This window comes from Molothrus aeneus, chromosome 24 (assembly GCF_037042795.1).
Source record: "Molothrus aeneus isolate 106 chromosome 24, BPBGC_Maene_1.0, whole genome shotgun sequence".
Lineage (NCBI taxonomy): Eukaryota > Metazoa > Chordata > Aves > Passeriformes > Icteridae > Molothrus > Molothrus aeneus.
In genome coordinates, this window is record NC_089669.1 from 4,701,019 (window position 1) to 4,722,128 (window position 21,110).

At 45.5% G+C, this 21,110-nt stretch overlaps 1 protein-coding gene across 1 annotated transcript in view; it reads right to left on the bottom strand.

Annotated features, from left to right (window-relative positions):
• Positions 1–21,110, bottom strand: part of KCTD20 (potassium channel tetramerization domain containing 20) — a 34,516-nt gene that overhangs the window by 6,349 nt on the left and 7,057 nt on the right. Inside the window, exons 2-5 of the mRNA XM_066565038.1 lie at positions 2,949–3,145; positions 2,024–2,303; positions 879–981; positions 285–405 (exon numbers count right to left, since the gene is read on the bottom strand). Of these exons, the coding sequence (XP_066421135.1) occupies positions 285–405; positions 879–981; positions 2,024–2,303; positions 2,949–3,096 (652 nt within the window). The 5' untranslated portion in view covers positions 3,097–3,145. The remainder of the gene's footprint in view (positions 1–284; positions 406–878; positions 982–2,023; positions 2,304–2,948; positions 3,146–21,110) is intronic.

Genomic DNA, 21,110 nt, shown 5'->3' on the forward strand with positions numbered 1-21,110 from the left:
CATTTTGTTGGCAGTAACAGCAAGCTCTGCTCAGCCTCTGTTAGAAAAAGAGACTAAAATGTTAAAATTTGCTTTTGGAGCAAAGTGCCTGTGTCCTGAAGGATCTGGTCACTTTGGATTGAAGCAGCCAAAAGGAAGCTGTTTAAATGCAACTTGAGCCCCAGTGAAATCCATGTGTTCATGTCTAAACTAAAGCTCAAGATTAAGAACTACACTGAATCAGGATCAGAGTGCTCAATGCCCTGCAGATGATCTCCTAAGAGCTGATTTCTCTTTGTACTTACTTAAATCTTGACATTTGATTGTGTTGAAATCAAAGTTTATGCAGAGGTAATCACATGTGTCTCGAAGGTCTGGGATGGAAATCCCATCAGGGCAGTTAATGATTCCGGTTTTGTAATAATCCTGTGAATAAAAGGACAGTTTTTGGAGAGAAAAACTATGAACATCTTGGACTATGATAATTCCTAATTAGTTCTTTATTTTGTTTACTAATATTGGAGAGATACTGAAACGATTTATAAAACAGCCCTGCTTGTCCGATCTTTTTGCAGATCCTCTAGGGTCTGATAAATTATGAGCTCCAGTTAAAACCTTTCCATGACACAGGGTTTCATAACATCTCATATGCAATATGTATTTATATACAACCACAAGGTCAGGATACAGCTCAGGAATTACAACAGCAGGACATAGAAAAGGTAAAAGGCAACACAAGCAAATATCTGAAATGTAGACTTATACTAAAGCTACATTTTTTCTTTAGAAATCACAATGCAAAACTTAAAACCAGAATGTTCCAGGGAGTGCCTGGAGATGGCTGAGCTGTGTGACAAACAGATTGTTTCGTTTCTCCCCCCCTGCAGAGCTGCCCTTACCAGCACGGTGCGGAACACGGCTGAGCTGATCCCTTCTGCGATCTCGTACTCGCCCTTCTCGTTCGGCCGGGTGAAATTGTATTCTCTGCCTGGCCCAAACATCCTGAAAGAGGTGAAGAACTGTGTGAGTGCACAAGGACATCGAAATGCATTTATTCCAGAGACAAACAGGTGCACTGGGGTTAGAAAATTCTTTCCTGTGTGGGCAAGGAGGGCCTGGCAGAGGCTGCCCAGAGAAGCTGCGTTGCCCCAGCCCTGGAAGTGTCCAAGGCCAGGCTGGATGGGGCTTGGAGTAACCTGGGCTAGTGGAAGCTGTCCCTGCCCATGGCAGGGGTGAAATGAACTGAGCTTCAAGGTCCCTTGCAGCTGAGGCCATTCCATGATTCTGTGATGAAGCCCAGCAGTGACACAGAGATACAGCAACTTAAACCTCCACTGCAATCTCTTCCTTAGTAAACAAGGACAAGACTTGGCTCAGGGAGGCCTCTGTTACTCTGGCTACTGCACTCTAAGGAACAAGCCAAAGGAACAGATCATTCAGTCCTGGGGCAGAAAATCCCCTGGCCATAAAGCCCTTGCACTGACCTACACCAGATAACTCCACATGATTTTAGATGCCTTGTTTTACACAATGATCCATGCAGGGTCAGTGACCCACCAGAACCCTTTGGGCAGAGAGGTGGAAGTGCTGGCAGTACAGCACCCCTGGCAATACAGCACATGAGGATTTCTTGGTGCAGCAACAGGCTCCAACCTCTCAGAAGGAGCTGAGTAACTTCTCTTTTGAGAGAGTATCAAGAGGTGCCAGCAGGAAGGGATGGAGCATTATCACATTCCCCATTCAGGAGGAAGGTTATCAGTTGGGGACAGATGTACAGCTGACAGACCAGGCAAACACTTGGGGAGAAGGAAAAGGAGATCACCTTTGGCTAAAAGTGTGCATGTTTTGATGGACATGGAGACTTATCTAGAGAACCACCAACTCTCCATCTGGTCAGGTCTTCTGGGCCTCACTCACAGCCAAATTCTGACTGAGGTCACCGTGTGTACAGATGAGATCACAAAACAAACATTACACGTTTATTCCATTAAAAAAATATTTTAGACTGTCCTGATGTACCTTGAAGGTAACAGAAGTGACCCACCTTCCCAGCATGGTGTCAGGGTGAGCAGTGAAGATCTGGGGGTTCACTGCAAAGCGGGTGCCATCCACCACCAGGGTCACTTTCTCTGGAGCTACTGTCTGGGAATTGCTGCTTGAAGACAATGCACAGCATCCATGGCGTTCCTGGGTATTAAAATATTCCAGCTGTCTCTTATTTCCATCTGGGATATGGCAGCTGTGAGGTTCTTCAGGAGCAGACAGCATGCTACAGATCTGGGGATTTACTGGGCAAGTGTTGTGTCGGCATTCAGAATCCAAACCTGAGGGACACAAACAAACATTGCAAGGGGAGGAGAGAATTTATTAAAAAACATAATTTCATAGTAACACTTGCTACTGAAATGAGAAAACTGAGTCATGCAATAATTAGGGATGCCATAACTGTCAGGGTGATGTTATATGGCATAAAACTTGGCTGTTATTGAACTGCACCAGCACCTGGATGTTTTGGTGAGCCATGGTGCTTAATGTTCCCTGTTAAAGCAAGATGGATTCAGCTGAAAAGGGCAGGAGCACAGGAATCAAACAAGGCCAGAAACACAGACCCAGCCTGCTGGCAGGACTCCCCCAGGAAGCTGAGCAGCAGCACACACCTCAGCAGAGTGCTGTAGGGCAGCAGTGCCCAGTGCAGCCCGGGGTGGGCACACAGGACTGCCCAGATGCCTGCAGTGAACCTGCTCAGGGCCAGCTCCAGCCTGGCCAGGACAGCCCTGGGGATGCTCTTGCCAAGGTGCTGAACTCTGCTCTGAACTCCTGACCTTTGGAGCAGCCTGGCACAGGCAGGGCACATACTGCCCAGTGCAAACTGCCCTGTGATACTGGAACACTTTCAAAACCATTACACCCCTTAAAGCCCAAACAATAATCTCCCTCAAAGATTACAATGTTGAGGGCAGTATCCTTACCCTCAGTCCTGGGAACTGCAGGGCTGTGACCTCCTAACACCACAGAACTTTCTTCTGACTCATGGGCTGCTGGAGTTCTGTTTTCCACAGGACAACTGGAGTCCAGATTTCTCAACCAGTCTGTGCCCCCAGCACAGTTCCCATTCATGCTGGGCCTCCGTGCTGTGAGGAGTTGGTGGCGTTTCCTAAGAGAAGAGCTGGAGAGAGAATCCAGGTTGTTAGTTCTGGAAGAAACTCCCAAGCAAGGAAGTTCAAATCTCTGTAGCTGGTACCACAAACAAGGTCCCTCAGGCTCAAAAGGCATTTCTTCAGGTATTGAACTGTGTTTCAGAGGCTTATGGTGGTAGTTATGCCCCTACTCTCACGTGGAAAGAGGGGAAAAACGATTTTAAAGTAATCAGGGGTCTATTAAATCTATTTAATTTATAGACCTTCACTTTTTTAAAGCTTAGTCTAAAGCCACTAATGTATTTAGATCACATGTGTGTTCCTGCAAATACCTTCCTGGCAACTCCTCCTTTAAAAATGTTTATATTCTTGACTCTCAGTCCTGGCCAAATGAGCTCTATACCACGGTTCCAGCCTAAAATGTAACATTTTCCCAGTTACCAGCTCAGGCATTGCCTCTTAACCACTCTGAGGTTTGACCAGGAGGTTCCCTGCTCCCAATCATTGCTTGGTTTTGGTTCTTTCTTCCTGATTTATGCTGTGCTGTCACACAGTGCTCCCCCCAGCATTTGACCCACTACAGTCCCACAACAAACCCTTGGATGGTGCAGAGCAGCCATGGCTGGAGCAGCCCCACACAGGAAGCTTTAACCACTGCCACTCACATCTGGAATGCTCTTCCAGCATATGCAGAGACACAGCTTCATTTTTGTTCCTAGTAAAATTCCTTCCTCCTATCTTTAAGACTCACTTCACTCCTTTCTATCTCCTAGCAGATCAGATCTCTTTGCTGTCTCTTTCCCTCACTCTCTCTGGCATTTGCTTTGCCCTGGTCAAGAACCAGCTCTCCTTTCTTGGCTTCAAGTGTTTTCCTTTCACTCTCTCAAACATAAAACACCAATTTTCTCATTAATTAATTTTTCCAATTTCCCCCCCCCTGCAGAACAATTGTCCTGTGTCTTTCCCTTGGCTGAATGATGACTGCAGGGCCCGTGGGTGCCATCTCTGATGCCTGGCAGAGACAAAGCAGATGAAACACAGCACTAATAAAACAGCAAAATGCCAAGTCAGAGTTGCTGAGTTTTCTGGCCAGCACCTGCTGAGGGTGAAGGCCTTAATGAGCAGTTCAGTGGTGGGTTTCAAGCCCATTGTTACTGGCAGTCTGAATTAAGCATTTTATTCCTAATGAGAATTTTAAAAAGGAGTAACAATTCATTCCTTTTGTTCCGTAAACCGAATTCTAAGTTGCCAGCATTATTATATCTGTATATTTTTAGAAAATCTGCTGCTTACACATCATGTGATGGTCATCCAAAGGAAGATTTTTGGCAACAACAAAACTATTTCTTTTTTTCAAGGCTCTGGCTGGCAGCACAGTGACACAAGGAGCCCCCAAGGGTCATCTCAGTCCCAGCAACCTGAGCAGCACCCAGAGCACTGCCCTGCCCTCTGCTCTCACCAAAATACCCAGTGTGGGAGAACTCCCTGTCCCCACACCCTCCAGGCTGCTTTCCTGTCCTGGCTGCCTGGACCCTGGAGAAAGCCCTGTGAATGCTGCCTTGTACCTGGGAATAGACTCCTGGAATATCCTGAGTTAGGAGAGAACATCAGTATGAGAGTCCACCTCCCTGCTGCTTGCAGGGCCACCTAAAACTGAACTGTGTGACCAAGCATCCTCTAGGGAGAATCCTGGAATATCCTGGGCTGGAAGGGACCCACAGGGATCATCCAGTCCAGCTCCTGGCCCTGCACAGAGAGCCCAACAATCCCTGGAGCTCAGGCAGCTTTGGGGCTGTGCCCATAACCTGGAGAGCCTGGTCAGTGCCCAGCACCTTCTGGGGTAAGAAGCTTTCCTAACATCTTAAGAGGGATGCATGTGGTCACACATGAACAAATCTTTTACCTGAACAAAAGTAACACAAACTCCATGTGAACAACCTGAGCAACCCTCTGCCCTCTTCTCTTGTGTGCCAGAGCAGCAAAGGGGGGGAGAACGTCCAGCAGTGCCAGGCAGTGGGACACAGGGGTGTGGAGGGAAATCTAAATATGAAAAGTCACATACTCTAAAGCACCCTGGAGGGAAAAAAAAGCCCACCCCTACCTCTTCCCCCCAAAAGGCTTTAAATCAATTCCAGAACTGACAACGTCCAGTGGAACAAAAAGTCAACTATTCCCCTGCTTCATAGCTCTGTAGTTGTTATGAGGAAATGGAATTTTTCAAGACTGCAAATGTTAAAGTATTTATACCACTAATAATGTGATTTCAAACAGATCCACTGAATTATTACATTGTATGTTTTGACCCTGACATTAGCTCAGTTGGCTGGAGCATGATGCTGATAAAACCAAGGTTGCACATTCAATCCCTGCATGGGCCATTCACTGAAGATTTGGACTTAATGATCCGTGTGGGTCCCTTTCAACTCAGACCATTCTGCAATCTGTAATCTGAACCAAAATGCTTTAAAATTTGCTAACTGCACTGAAAGGCAAAGCCTGTTTTCAAAATGCAGTTTGATTTACTCAGGGAAAAGCATTTTGAGATGGGGAGAAGAACAGCCTTGTTGAGCAGATATATAATCATAACCCTAACCCTAAAGCCCTTAAAGGGAGTCATTCTTGAGAGCTGCTGGCTGTCAGGAGGAGCCCCAGAATGCTCTGGGCTGGAGGGACCTTCAAGCCTCTCAAGGCACGTGTTCCACCAGCCCAGGTGGCTCAGAGAACAGACACCACACTGGGCTGTGCTCAGGAACTCTTTTCCCCCAGCACTAACTTCCCTACACTGAAACAAACCATATCCCTGACAAGGCTGATGCTACCCCACTCACCAGGGAACAGGATTTGCTCTGTGAGCTGACAAGAACTCCATTAAGAAAACAAGATAAGCATCAAATTTACTTCTTGGGCCTCTTTCTTCCAGGAGTGATGAATTGCTGCAGCTCTGCCAACAACTTCCCCTTGCGGTGCCTGAACAATCTCTTGACTATTTAATGCATTACTCAGCAGAGAGGAGAAATTAGGCAGGAAATCAGATCAATAAGTAGAGTATATGAAGGCAAAGAGCAGAGTTATTCAGGGCCACTCAGACTCCAAAACTCCCCCAGAGCTCTTTGGGCCTTACAAGCCCCATTTAAGTGATGTCAAACAGCACAAAACACCAACTGAATTTCACAACAACCAAACTGGGTTGGGTCAATGTTGAAATCTTGTTCATCACCTCAAGCTCTGAATTAAATGCAGAGACCCTGCACACCCTTCAGCAGAGTCCTTAACTACAGCAGCTCAGAAATGATTTACAGAACTATCACCAGTTACACAGGAACTATAATACACCAATTCTCCCCTGTCATACCCCCCCTTCTGCTGCTTCATCTGCTAAGCAGGATTGTCAGGGAAAAAATGGCCCAGCTGTTTGACATCTTTCTCCTCCTTCTTTCCTGTTTTCTTCACCAAAGTTGAGCACCAGCAAAACCTGCTGCAAACAGCTGCTCTTTGCAATGTGGTGGCTCTCCCAAGCAGAAGATCTGACTTTCCTCTTTCCTGGAAGTGGAACATCCAGTCCTGCTGATCATCCAACCCAGCTCAGGCTGATGGCATTTCCCTGTCTCCTGGCATGCCAAAATCCTGCAGGTCGTGTGTCAGCAGAACTGAGGGAAATGAGTAAAGATCTTTTGGCACATCTGGCTGGTGCAATAAATCCCCAAACTGGTCATTTAATGTGACAAATATATTACAAACACACCCAGAACCCAGTGGGGAAACAAGTACATAAAGACTTCAAGGCCAAACTCCTGCCTGACCAGCTTACAAATGTCCTGGTTTCCTTTCATGCCCAGGATCAAGGAGAACTACCCATGGTGAGAACAAATGCCTATAAATAATAATTAGCACCATTCAGCTTCAAAGCTTTTTACAAATATGAACTGCTCATTGCTCCTAAGAGCCCTGGGAAGCACTGCAGGAAGTGTTTTACGAGAGAAAACAGGGACACAGAGGCAGAGAGCTGATCCTCAGGCTCAGAGCAGCAGGGCCTCTGCCTGCTCAGGTGTTACTGACTCGGAGCACGTTCACTCCTCAGCTCCTGGCCCTGCACCAGCAGCTCCCCTGTGCTGGCAGGACAAACACTGCCAGGTCACCACCCTCCTTAGAGGGCTCCTTCCATGCACGTTTGCACCCTCTGGGAAGTGTAAATTGGCTCAGGATGGCTCAGGAGCAGTGGACAGGCACCCTGATGTCTTTTCCCACTTCTCTGGGACTCGTTTGCAGGCTCAGATCCTGAAGGAGCAGGTAAGGACCAGTCCACAGAGGAGCTGAAGCCTCACAGCTGGACTGTGGGAGCTGGGCACGCAGGAGCAGCAAAAGGCCCAGGTCACATTCAGCACTAAAGGTCAGAGAAAGGCTGGGATTTTAATTTTTAAAATGGAATCAGTATCAGAATCAAAACCCAAAATTCCCATCTGGCTCTGGCCATAGATGGAGCACGTGGGCCCCTCCTTCCTCTGGAACACAACAAGGTCAAGAATGAGCTGTGCAACTGCACAAACATCTCTGCTCTCCAGAGCCTGTGCTGGTGGCCCATCATCTCTATTTGAACTTGTCTAGAGCCTTGTGTTTTGTTGAGGGAAAAACATGGAAGTCATATTTAAGTTGTTTTTAATCACAAAGTGGAAACATTTCAATTTTGCAATGCACCATTGGTACAAACAATTCATGCTGCAAATGTTTTGCAGAGATAAAGAGGCTGATCCCTGCTCTCTGCAATCCTTAAGGAAGTGTTCTGGAATGTAAAGAGGCTGTGACATCTCCAGTACATTATCCTTCCCCACCCTAAGGCATCTAAAGCACATCCAAAGCCACTTCCCAATGCATGCAGCTCTCACCCCATTACTGGAAGAGCTGAATGGCTTCACCTGCACAGAGCACCATGAACAAGGTGAAAAGAAACTCAAATACTGCAACGTAGCCAGCAGAGAAAACCCATTTAGATACAGCAGTTATTAAGCAAGAAAAAAATAAAAGCATCACTACAAATGTGCTGGTTTCTACTTTTTATTTATTGTATTACATAAATACAATATTTTACTATATTTATAAAGATATACTCATTGGAATTTTTTTTTTAAAGAGCCATCATAGAGTATTTTAGGTATTAAAAACTTCATAGAAACTTCAAAGAAAAATCATGAAAAGCCTAGCTGCCAAAATCCATTAAGGAGTAAAGCCCTGACAGCTTATACAGGGTCTCACTGTCATTTGGCATGGCAAGAGAGAAGGTGTAAGAGAGCAAGAACAGTGGAAATGAGTGGCTCTACTTCACCATTTGGTTTGCAAACGGTGAGGAAGCAGCAGCAGCGAGTGACTCAGCTGGTGAACAATCCTCCCCTCTTCCTGAACCACAGCCTAACCATCACGACAGAAATAAAACTCCAAACAACTCATTTTTAAGGTGACAACGCTCCTTTAAGTCTACAAAAACATTCCCATGTCCAATTATTGTCAGAAATATGAGCAAGCAGGAAAGGCGCGCGCGCAGGGCGTGCCTGACCTCATTCCACAGCCCTGCTCTGAGGACAGGATGGATCTGATGGAGCTGCACGTCCTGGCTCTCATTTGTGTCCTGCTTTAACCCCAGATGGCAACTGAGCCCCAAACAGCCACGTGCTCACTGCTCCCTGCTGGGATGGGCAGAGAACTGGAAGAGAAATTTGTGGGTGGAGAGCCAGACATTTTATAGGTAAAGGAAAAGAGAAGGTTGTGGAGAGATCTCACAGTACCTTCCAGGATCTGGAGGGGCTCCAAGGAAGCCAGAGAGGGGCTGCTCATAATGAACTGGAGGGACAGGACACAGGGAATGGCTGCCCACTGCCAGAGAGCAAGGATGGATGGGATACTGGGCAGGAATTGCTCCCTGGCAGGGTGGGCAGGCCCTGGCACAGGTGCCCAGAGCAGCTGGGGCTGCCCCTGGATCCCTGGCAGTGCCCAAGGCCAGGCTGGACGGGGCTGGGAGCAGCCTGGGACAGTGGAAGGTGTCTCTGCCCATGGAAAGGGGTGGAATATGATGAATTTTAAAGTTCCTTCTAACCCAAGCCAATCTGGCATTCTATGACTCTATAAAAGCTGTCTATGCAAGTAAAGCAAAAAAGGAATTCATTCCCCACTTTCCATGGGCAGGAAGGTGTTCAGCCATGCCCAGGAGAGCAGGGCTCCATCACCAGGGAAGAAAAACACCACCACTCCTGACATCCCCCCTGTTCCTGCTTCCCCCAGCTCTGGATGCTGAGCACGATGCCACAAGGAGTGGAATATCCAGCCCTGGGTCAGCTGGCCTGGCTGTGCCCCCCAGCTCCTCTGCACCCCCAGCCCATTGGTGGGTGGGCAGCAAAAAAGGCCTTGGCTTTGTGTGAGTCCTGCTCAGCAATAAATAAAACCCCTCTGTGTTATCAACCTGGTTTTTCCAGCTAAATTCCAAACCACAGCCCCCCATAAGCTACTAGGAAGAAAACTAACTTTATATCAGATAAAACAAGCATAAAATCTTAAAAGGTCTCCTTAGAATATTCCAAAAGTTTCTCTAAACATAAAAGCAGAGAAATGAGCAATGATTTGCTTTCTACTTTGGAGAGGAAAAGGGCAATCTCATGGGTTTAAGATAAAGAAGAAGTGTTTCCTGTACATAAGGATTAGGGGAATCAGTGTAAGGTATAAACCACAGCAGGGAATGCAGCACAGAGATCATGGATCTCCCCTGGCCTGGGTAGCATTGGTTAAATAAAAAAGCAGCCAGCAATCTTGATCTGAGAAGAATTCTAATATTGGCAAGAAGGCAGCAATCTAACTTCTAATATTCATAATAACTATTTGCTTCTGATAATCAGATGAAGACTTTCCCAGAGAAAGAGAAAAACCAAACGATTCTGCCTGTCAGCTCAGTTCAGCTGCAATAAAACCTTCCCAGTGGCAGGGAGGCATTCCAGAGGGCTGTGCAGAGAGACAGGAACTCACCCAGCAGAAAGAAAGGCAAGAAGTGAAATATTCTCCTCTATTAAAAAATTAGAGCTGACCTGATGGCTCATTCTGGAACGATGAAGGACCTTAAAGCCCCCCCAGTGCCACCCCCTGGCATGGCAGGGACACCTTGCACTGTCCCAGGCTGCTCCAAGCCTTGGGCACTGCCAGGGATGGAGCAGCCCCAGCTGCTCTGGGCGCCTGTGCCAGGGCCTCAGCACCAATTCCTTCCCACCACCCCATCCATCCCTGCCCCTGGCAGTGGGCAGCCATTCCCTGGCTCCTGTCACTCCAGGCTCTTGTCCCAAGCCCCTCCCCAGCTCTCTGAGTCCCTTTAGGCCCTGCAAGGGGCTCTAAGGTCTCCCTGGAGCCTTCTCCCATCCAGGCTGGACATCCCCAGCCCTGCCAGCCTGGCTCCTCAGGTCCCTCCTGTCGCAGACATCTTTCATGAAAAATCCTTTCTTAGGATTTTTCCTTGTGAGAAGCTGCAGTTTCAGCAACCAAAATAAACAATGGTTTTCTGCTGCTGTGGAATGCAACAGGTAGACCTGGGATTGGTCTCCTGTGGATGTTGGGATTTCCTGACCACCCATGGCAGAGCTGGCTCTTGCTCTCTGTCTGAGACACAGATCTTTGTTATTCATTCTTGTCTATTCTTAGCTTAGCTAGCTTCTCAAGAAACCTTTTCCTTTCTATTTCTTTTTAGGATGGTCTTAATGTAACATATATCATAAAATAATAAATCAAGCCTTCTGATCATGGAGTCAACATTCTCATCTCTTCTTCATCCTGAAAACCCTTGTGACCACGGTCACACCCTCCCAACCAGGCTGAGCCCCAAGCACTGCCCCGTGCACCTGAACCAGGGGAGATGCTCAGGGCAAGGTGAGACCTGGCAGGGCTGGGGTTGCCACTCCCTGGCAGCTGTAGCAGCACCTGGAGCACAACATGGTCCAGGCACTCACCTGGGCTGTACCAGAGAGGAAAACATCCAAGTGCACCTTCACAGGCTCTTCACAAACCCCCTACTGACCCTCACTTCATTCTCCCAACACAAACACAAGCAGACAATAAAAGCTGATTTATAGGTTGAACCAGCACAGGCACATGACAAAAAGCTTTTCCCTTGTTATGAAATAACTCTATCAATATACAGAGGATTCATTTTCCATCTGGTTTCAAAGGATAGATGGAAAATAATGTCCAGCAGGTCTGATGCAATGCAGGACAGCCTGAAAATGTTGGCAAGAGACAGCCAAGGAGGCTGATGAAATGCTTGATTGTTTCTCCCATTCTGTTCATAGTGCTACACTGTTAGCAAAGTTTACTGACTTACTCATTTAACTGAGGCTCAACAAAAATCCACTGTTTCTACAAATGTAATTCAAAACTACAGTTGGCAATAAGGGTTTAAGGGTTTAACACTGCATTTGCACACCTTGATTTAAGACCTGGGGGAACCAGGTCCCTCTGTCACCACCAGTGCTCAGTTTATGCACTGAACTGACCCCTCAGCAGTGCCCCACATTCACAGCTGCTTTTCTTTTGCCAATCTACACAGCAAGACTGAAACCTGTAGAAAAATAATGGATATTTATTAACTGGATGTAACCTTTTACAGACTTTTCCAAAATAGGAAGGTCACAGAGTGGCAGCCTCACCAACAGAAGAGATGAAACACATCCAACAAAATTCCTCACACAGCAACAACTTACTGCTTTTGGATTTGCCTCCCTCTGAGGGCCAAGGTATTCATGTTAGAGAGCAAACCCAAGTGAACTGTAATGGGTATTTCCTCACAATACTGCAATAAAAACAGGCACCTGAAAAATGATATTTGATCCTCAAAAAGAGCATCTTACCCCTATGGCAATGGCAGCTTTGCCAGTGCTATCTGATTAAATTCAGCATTTTTAATAAAGCTGGCCATGCCCATAAAGAATACACACCTCCTTCCTTGGCAGAAGGTTGGACTGTGCAGATATGATCAGGGAAAAGGGAAAAAAACTGTGGCAAAAGATGAGCTGTTGCAAATATAAGCAGGATATCTTTACCTAGAGACAGGAAAAACAAATGTTCCCTGCTCAAATAAACAATACTGAGCTAAATAAAGTTTTAAGGCAGGTGACACCTGTGAGTTACACTTTCTCTTCACCTGTGTTAAATTCAGCTACAAACACTGAGGTGAGAGCCTGCAACAGGAGGAAGTGCTGCAGATAACAGAGTTTGGCTGTGCTCTCTGTTCTACCATTTGCTGCAAAAGCATTTATAAAGATTTCAGAAAACCCCACACACTTCAGCAAAGCATAAAAAAGCTGCCTTACCCCTTTGGATTTCGAAAACCTTTTATTTCTCAGCTTTCGTTCTTAGGCAGTTCAATCAAAGTTGATTCCAAATTCCCTTGATTTCAATTGCTGCATTTGTATTGTGAGAAGTCCAATTTTTCAATTATAAACTGCAGCAAGCAGCATAAGGACAGGAGTATTTTTGAGAGAATCTGTCCTCTCATTTGTATTATGCAGTTTTTCCATTAAAAACTACAAACTGCATAAGGACAGGAGTATTTTTGAGAGAATTTGTCCTCTCATTTGTATTATGCAGAGTCCAGTTTTTCCATTAAAAACTACAAACTGCATAAGGACAGGAGTATTTTTGAGGCAGCACTAACAGAGAATCTGTCCTCTCATTTGTATTATGCAAAGTCCAGTTTTTCAATTATAAGCTACAAACTGCATAAGGACAAGAGTATTTTTGAGAGAATCTGTCCTCTCATTTGTATTATGCAAAGTCCAGTTTTTCAATTATAAGCTACAAACTGCATAAGGACAAGAGTATTTTTGAGAGAATCTGTCCTCTCATTTGTATTATGCAAAGTCCAGTTTTTCCATTAAAAACCACAAACTGCATAAGGACAGGAGTATTTTTGAGGCAGCACTAACAGAGAATCTGTCCTCTCATTTGTATTATGCAGAGTCCAGTTTTTCCATTAAAAACTACAAACTGCATAAGGACAGGAGTATTTTTGAGAGAATCTGTCCTCTCATGTGTAATATGCAAAGTCCAGTTTTCCATTATAAGCTACAAACTGCATAAGGACAGGAGTATTTTTGAGAGAATCTGTCCTCTCATTTGTATTATGCAGTTTTTCCATTATAAGCTACAAACTGCATAAGGACAGGAGTATTTTTGAGAGAATCTGTCCTATCATTTGTATTATGCAAAGTCCAGTTTTTCAATTATAAACTACAAACTGCATAAGGACAGGAGTATTTTTGAGGGAGCACTAACAGAGAATCTGTCCTCTCATTTGTATTATGCAGAGTCCAGTTTTTCCATTAAAAACTACAAACTGCATAAGGACAGGAGTATTTTTGAGAGAATCTGTCCTCTCATGTGTAATATGCAAAGTCCAGTTTTCCATTATAAGCTACAAACTGCATAAGGACAGGAGTATTTTTGAGAGAATCTGTCCTCTCAGTTGTATTATGCAGTTTTTCCATTATAAACTACAAACTGCATAAGGACAGGAGTATTTTTGAGAGAATCTGTCCTATCATTTGTATTATGCAAAGTCCAGTTTTTCAATTATAAGCTACAAACTGCATAAGGACAGGAGTATTTTTGAGGCAGCACTAACAGAGAATCTGTCCTCTCATTTGTATTATGCAGAGTCCAGTTTTTCCATTAAAAACTACAAACTGCATAAGGACAGGAGTATTTTTGAGAGAATCTGTCCTCTCATGTGTAATATGCAAAGTCCAGTTTTCCATTATAAGCTACAAACTGCATAAGGACAGGAGTATTTTTGAGAGAATCTGTCCTCTCAGTTGTATTATGCAGTTTTTCCATTATAAACTACAAACTGCATAAGGACAGGAGTATTTTTGAGAGAATCTGTCCTATCATTTGTATTATGCAAAGTCCAGTTTTTCAATTATAAGCTACAAACTGCATAAGGACAGGAGTATTTTTGAGGGAGCACTAACAGAGAATCTGTCCTCTCATTTGTATTATGCAGTTTTTCCATTATAAGCTACAAACTGCACAAGGACAGGAGTATTTCTGAGAGTTCTAAGAGAGAATCTGATCCACCTGCAACCACCAGAAGTTCTGCTCACCCACATTTGCTGTGGAGCAAAGCCTGTGCCCAGCACCCCTCACTTACTGCCGGCTCATCCGCGCTGGGCGCTCCCTGCACCACGACCCCGAAATCCTCCCGGAGCACAGGGAAGCACCGGGCACAGCAAAGCTCCGCAGTTTAAACTCCTCCAGCAGCACTGGTCACTCCCCCAAAGCTGATTCATGTAAATATTTCAGGTTAAAAGTCCCTCCAGCTGATTGGTGGAAAGTTTGAATATAAGCTGTGTGTGTGGTGACAGCTTAAAGTCTCCTGTTTTCAGTAAAAGCCTCCCAAATTCTTTATTCAGACAGGAATTGTGTGGGAGAAAAGGCTCAGTTGTGGGGTGGAAAAGGCCATATTTTGAGGGAGTAAAAAAAAAAAGGGAAATACCACAAAAAAAAAAATACAAAATTGAAAAAGCAGAGAAGATGCCTATTTCAACACACATAATGAGGTGTTGGTGCTGATGGAAGGTGTCCATTTGGAGACTGGGTAAGGTCACTCTTGAAAGGGGAAAGTTCTAAAATTGAAGTGTATTTCAGAACAGGCCTCTCTGGCTTGTTTTTACCTTGACAAGCAAGAACCCAGCAATATTCTAGCCAGCTGGTTTTGTGTCTATCTCGAAGATAACAAGCAAAAGAAATTCCAGGAATTTTTAAAAGTTCCTTGTTTCAAGGAAATGGTCTTCAAAGTCTGTCCTTGTGAGGAATATTCACTTTTCTGCTAAATAATCCAAGAGAATCTCAAATTAAACCCTTGACACTATTTGGTAAAACACCCTCCTGCCACACAGCCCTTAAGCAGGCAGAGAGGAATAAAGCACCTGAAATTTTGGTTATGTACATAAGGATGTGCACATGGACTCCCAAGAGCCCCAGGACTTGGGCCCAAACAAATGCACAGCAAGTGAGGATAAAATGAGTTATTCTGACACATCAGTGCATTGCTGAAGAGCCTCAGGAAGAACCACTGCAGTACATGGTTTATGTCACCTGGAAATGTTCCCCTCTGTCAGCTCAAATATTAAATCCATCCACTCTAGCTCTTACTGCTTTCCCCTAAGATACAGCTGGATTGCTCAGAGGCTGCTCCAAACACAGTTTCACAAAACAGCAGAGTTAAATATATCACATATCATCAGGAATATATAATTTTTAATGCAAAGAGAGTCTAAACAGGCAGGAAACTATTTTCCTCCTGACTCATGCCAGTGATAAAGCCCATGTGTCCTGGCAAGTTGGAATAAAAGATGCCTTTAGAGAGCTCTTAATTAAAAACAAACCAAGCAATACAGCATAGAAAATAAAAAAAAAAAAAAAAACCAAAACTCCAAGTAACTAATTTACTAACTTTAGTATGCAAAAACTTGTTATTACTTTGGTTTGGGGGCAAGATTTTATTTCCTTAATGCCCAATTCTCTCATCTCATCGTCCAGACACAGGTGCAGTAGGCTGGGGGAATGTAAACAGCAAGAATCTCTAAACACCAAGAGGTGTTGTCCCACACCAGGTGAGGCTGGTGGCCATCATCAGGAGAAAGAATAGATTGATATTTTTTTATATATAATTGACATTATTTGTGTATGTATAATTCATAAATTAGCTTTTATAATTACCCTATTTGTTTTTAGGACAGCAACTGTCCACTGTGGATCTCTCAAGATCAGCATTGCTGTACTATCAGTGTGAGCTACACAAGTTTTAATTAATTGAAGTAAAAATTCCAAATTCAGCACAGCCAATACCCTAAACCAAAATTCCTGTCATCATTCACATTTTTGCTTGCTACAAAAACTTATCTGACATTTTACCCACGGTGAAAAGCACCTACTTGGTCGGACTCTTACTTTAGAAAGGCTGTGAGCAGCTCAGAACTCCACCTTCCCTTCTCTGGAAGGGATCCCAACAAGTAACTGCTCACTCATTCCCAGCTCATCTCTACAACTCCAACTGCCATTCATTTCTGACCAATTACACAGCAGCACCTCAGCAAACTAACAATAGCTGGCACATTTTTGAAAGTTGGACGCAGTCACGGCAGCTTTCAAAATAATAACAGTGAAAAAACTCAAAGCAAAGCCAAGAAACAAAGGCAGGGATGCAATGGCAGGCAAAGAAATCTGCAAGGAAATATTGCCACGTTCAGCAGGGGGTTCAGGCTCCAGGTGCAGCAGCTGCTGGTGCCCAGTGTCGAGGGCAGAAGCAGGAATAGCAGAGCCAGGTGTCCCCCACTGACTGGGGTGTCCCTCACTGACTGGGGTGTCCCCAGCCCTGGGGTGTCCCCACTGACTGGGATGTCCCCCATTGACTGGGGTGTCCCCACTGACTGGGATGTCCCCCATTGACTGGGGTGTCCCCACTGACTGGGGTGTCCCCACTGACTGGGGTGTCCCCATTGACTGGGGTGTCCCTCACTGACTGGGGTGTCCCCACTGACTGGGGTGTCCCCACTGACTGGGGTGTCCCCCACTGACTGGGATGTCCCCAGTGACTGGGGTGTCCCCCACTGACTGGGGTGTCCCCACTGACTGGGGTGTCCCTCACTGACTGGGGTGTCCCCACTGACTGGGGTGTCCCCCACTGACTGGGATGTCCCCAGTGACTGGGGTGTCCCCACTGACTGGGATGTCCCCATTGACTGGGGTGTCCCCCACTGACTGGGGTGTCCCCACTGACTGGGGTGTCCCCCACTGACTGGGGTGTCCCCCACTGACTGGGGTGTCCCCACTGACTGGGGTGTCCCCACTGACTGGGATGTCCCTCACTGACTGGGATGTCCCCCACTGACTGGGGTGTCCCTCACTGACTGGGATGTCCCCCACTGACTGGGGTGTCGCTCACTGACTGGGGTGTCCCTCACTGACTGGGGTGTCCCCACTGACTGGGGTGTCGCTCACTGACTGGGGTGTCGCTCACTGACTGGGGTGTCGCTCACTGACTGGGGTGTCCCCCAGCCCTGGGATTGCCCCCAGTCTGGGCTGGTTCAGGCTGGCACAGGGCCCTGGCAGGGGCATTATGTGCCATGCCCATGGGCACTGCCCTACCTCACCAAAGAGCTGCTGGAAGCTTGTTCAGGTAAAGCACAGCTGGATTTTCCTGTGCAAGGGCAGAGAGGCTCCTCTGAGCTGAGGCACAAAGGGAACATTATCAGTGCTGTCCTTAGAAAGAACAGAGTTCTCTGAATCAGACACATGCTTTCATTCTCATTAAGATACAGACAATAAGAAAAAGCAAAACAAACACGAGGCTCCTTTCACGGTGCAGCTGCATTAGTAACTGCAAGTAATACTGAGTAATCCAAAACCAAAATAAACACAGGAGTTTTATTTAGCACAATTGCAGCTCTTTGGAAAACACCTCCTGATTTTATTTTGAGGCAGGCAAGAGCAGGGGCTACAATTTCATCTAGGTGAGGCCAACCATTAGCACTGTGCCAATTCATGTCAGCACAGAACCTGATACCTTATTTTCAAGAACTGCAAAACAGTTCATGATTTCAAACCAGCCAAGGTTTACAAGGGGACATTGGCAAGACACCTCTTGCTTTGTTTACACGCCTGGATAAATATTTTACATGTCAAGCATAGTTAGAACACTTTCTAAGAATATTTCATTACATTCTTTCTTCTATGACTAATAATTCTTCCACAAAAATATTTGGCTAGTGCAGCATTACAGCAAAATTAGTCAGGAACTGGAGCCTTATTTTGAGGGAGTAAAAAAAAAAGGGAAATACCACAAAAAAAATTACAAAATTGAAAAAGCAGAGAAGATGCCTATTTCAACACACATAATGAGGTGTTGGTGCTGATGGAAGGTGTCCATTTGGGGACTGGATAAGGTCACTCTTGAAAGGGGAAAGTTCTAAAATTGAAGTGTATTTCAGAACAGGCCTCTCTGGCTTGTTTTTACCTTGACAAGAGAGAACCCAGCAATATTCAAGCCAAAACTGTAGCTGGTTTTGTGTCTATCTCAAAGATAACGAGCAAAAGAAATTCCAGGAATTTTTAAAAGTTCCTTATTTCAAGGAAATGGTCTTCAAAGCCTGTCCTTGTGAGGGATATTCACTCTTCTGCTGAATAATCCAAGAGAATCTCAAATTCATGAGCATCTTTCAGCAGTAGAGCTGAAATGTGTGATTTTAATAAAGATTAACAAGAAGATAGGTTTTCCTGCAGAGCCTGCTAATTAAAGGGTCTGTAAATGTCCCCAAAGCAGCTCCCTCCAACCTGAGGATTCCAACTCAGTCCTGACCGCACTGGGACATTTTAGAGCTCTCCACATGACCTGCATGAAATGAGGTGGCTTTTGTCAGTGAAGACACAAGCCATCAAAGTCCTGTTCCTGCTGAACCTGAGCACCTCTCCCATAAGCAGAGGTCGCAGCAGGGGAACATTTCCTCCTGCCCTGTGTGCCAGACACGGCCTGGGCAGCACGAGGGGCTGGGATGCTCCTGTCAGGGCTCAGCTGCTCCACAAGTAAAGCTTTAAGGCTCACGGCTCTCAGTCTGGTTCACAGGAGGTTTTGTTTTGAGTTGTTATTTTTACTTCAGCTGTGACAGCTTTCTAATTAAAGACAGCACTAAGTTTCTGCAGCACACAGGGTGAGAGGCTGGAGAACACTCTATTTTCTGCACTAAGAATTATTTCATCTCTCAGAAATGCAATCATTCTACTCTCCAAGAGGTGAAGTGGCATTTCCCATAGCTGTTCATAACACCTTTAAAATGCTCTTGGAATGACACACAGAGGTGCCACACCCATGGCATATTAACCAATTTTCTGAAAACAATTGATTTTCAAATCCAACTTTAAAAAAGAGAGGCCCATGATCTTGGCAAAGAACATTTTGTAATAGGGACATCTGACAGACAGGATACTGTTTAAATATAGCCCAGTGCTAATGCACAAAGCTCTCCACAGCTTCATAATTATCAATAAACAAACCCAGTTTCCCCCTTGCTCAGCCAGCACAAGGTAACAGAAATCCTTCGACTGGTTTCACTTCAGTATCTTGTGCACAGCAACCCCAGCTGACCTCCTCCAACCCAGCTGTTTATCACTCCTTGGGCCTGACAGCCAAACTGCACATCAGCACAGCTCCTTGCATCAAATGAACTCACTCTGGTCTTTCTGAAGCCACCTTGTCCAGCCCTGTGGGGGCACCTCCAGTCCCAGAGCAGCAGGAGCAGTGGCAGAGCTGGCACAGTGCCCTCCCCACCCAGCACATCTCATTGCCAGCACTGTCTCCTGTTTCACATCCAGCAATGGGGCTGCAGCACCTCTGCCCCTGGCCCAGCTCAGGGGGAGGCTGCAGCAAAGTCATTTGAGCTGCTGGATGTGAAGTGCATGTGCCTACAGACAGAGAAAGAGAATATGGGGTTTTCTTGGGGTTGTTTGTTTTCTGGAAGGGTTTGGAGACAGTGATCACTCTCAGTGATGAGGCTTCTGGAATTACTTATCTGCCACTCCAAGAACTCCATTGCACTGTTTGTATCATGATCTATCCTACAATGTGCAACATGATCTATAGCTTCAGACCCCTATATCACAAAATTTTCCACCTACCTACTATTCTTCCTAATTGCTCTACTCATCCTAATCATCACCAACAACTTATTTGTCCTATTCATTGGTGAGAAGGAGTTGGAATCATATTCTTCCTACTAATCAGCTGACACTATCATATCTGCCACTCCAAGAACTGTCTCCAAACCCTTCCAGAAAACAAACAACCCCAAGAAAACCCCATATTCTCTTTCTCTGTCTGTAGGTACATGCACTTCACATCCAGCAGCTCAAATGACTTTGCTGCAGCCTCCCTCTGAGCTGGGACAGGGGCAGAGGTGCTGCAGCCCCATTACTGGATGTGAAACAGTGCTGGGAATGAGAAAGCTCCTCTCCTCTCCTCTCCTCTCCTCTCCTCTCCTCTCCTCTCCTCTCCTCTCCTCTCCTCTCCTCTCCTCTCCTCTCCTCTCCTCTCCTCTCCTCTCCTCTCCTCTCCTCTCCTCTCCTCTCCTCTCCTCTCCTCTCCTCTCCTCTCCTCTCCTCTCCTCTCCTCTCCTCTCCTCTCCTCTCCTCTCCCACGTGCCCAAGAAATGCTCATGATCAATATTTCTCTCCATTAGTGCAGCATCCCAATCGATGGATTTGACTGCACACAAAGGGAGCTCTGAAATCAGCCCAGCTGAGTGCAGAGATGCCAGCATTTACAATAAAAGCTAAAACCTGCTGTCCCCAGAGAGTCCAACATTAGCTGATTTACACATGCTCAGGATGCATCTCAGCAAAGCCTGGATATGGGCAAACCTTGTGGTCTTTGGGTGCTTTACATTAAAGCTGAACCACTTCTCAAATATACCTGAATCACCTCATTTGCACACAACTGAATCATCTTATGATTTTTCATATTTGTAACTTGGTCAGTCTGAAAGGAAAAAGAAAAATTGGATCCTATAGAAAAAGGCCAGGTTATGCTCATGTATGTGAAACTCCATGGATTTAAGAAATCAAATTTTAACTGCAATCAAAATCTGAGATTTGAATAATCTCTATTTCTTTTCCATTCCTTAGTTGGATTCCTTTCCCAGGACAGGCAGTAAAGTCTTTTTTTCCAAAACCCCTATAAGTTTAAAGGCCTTTTCTATGTAACATCCATCTCCTGAGGCTGGATCAGCCCCTGACACCTGACTAAGGGCTCCTCAACAAGCATCAGACTACAGGGAAGTCTGCAAGTGCCTGCTGGAACGTTTCTGTCAATGGATTAGGGAACTCATTCATAAGCACCAACTGCCACAGCAGATAACATTCCAGGCAGACAGAAGCTTTTCTGTGGGTAGAGATTATGTAACACCACGATTTTTAATCCAC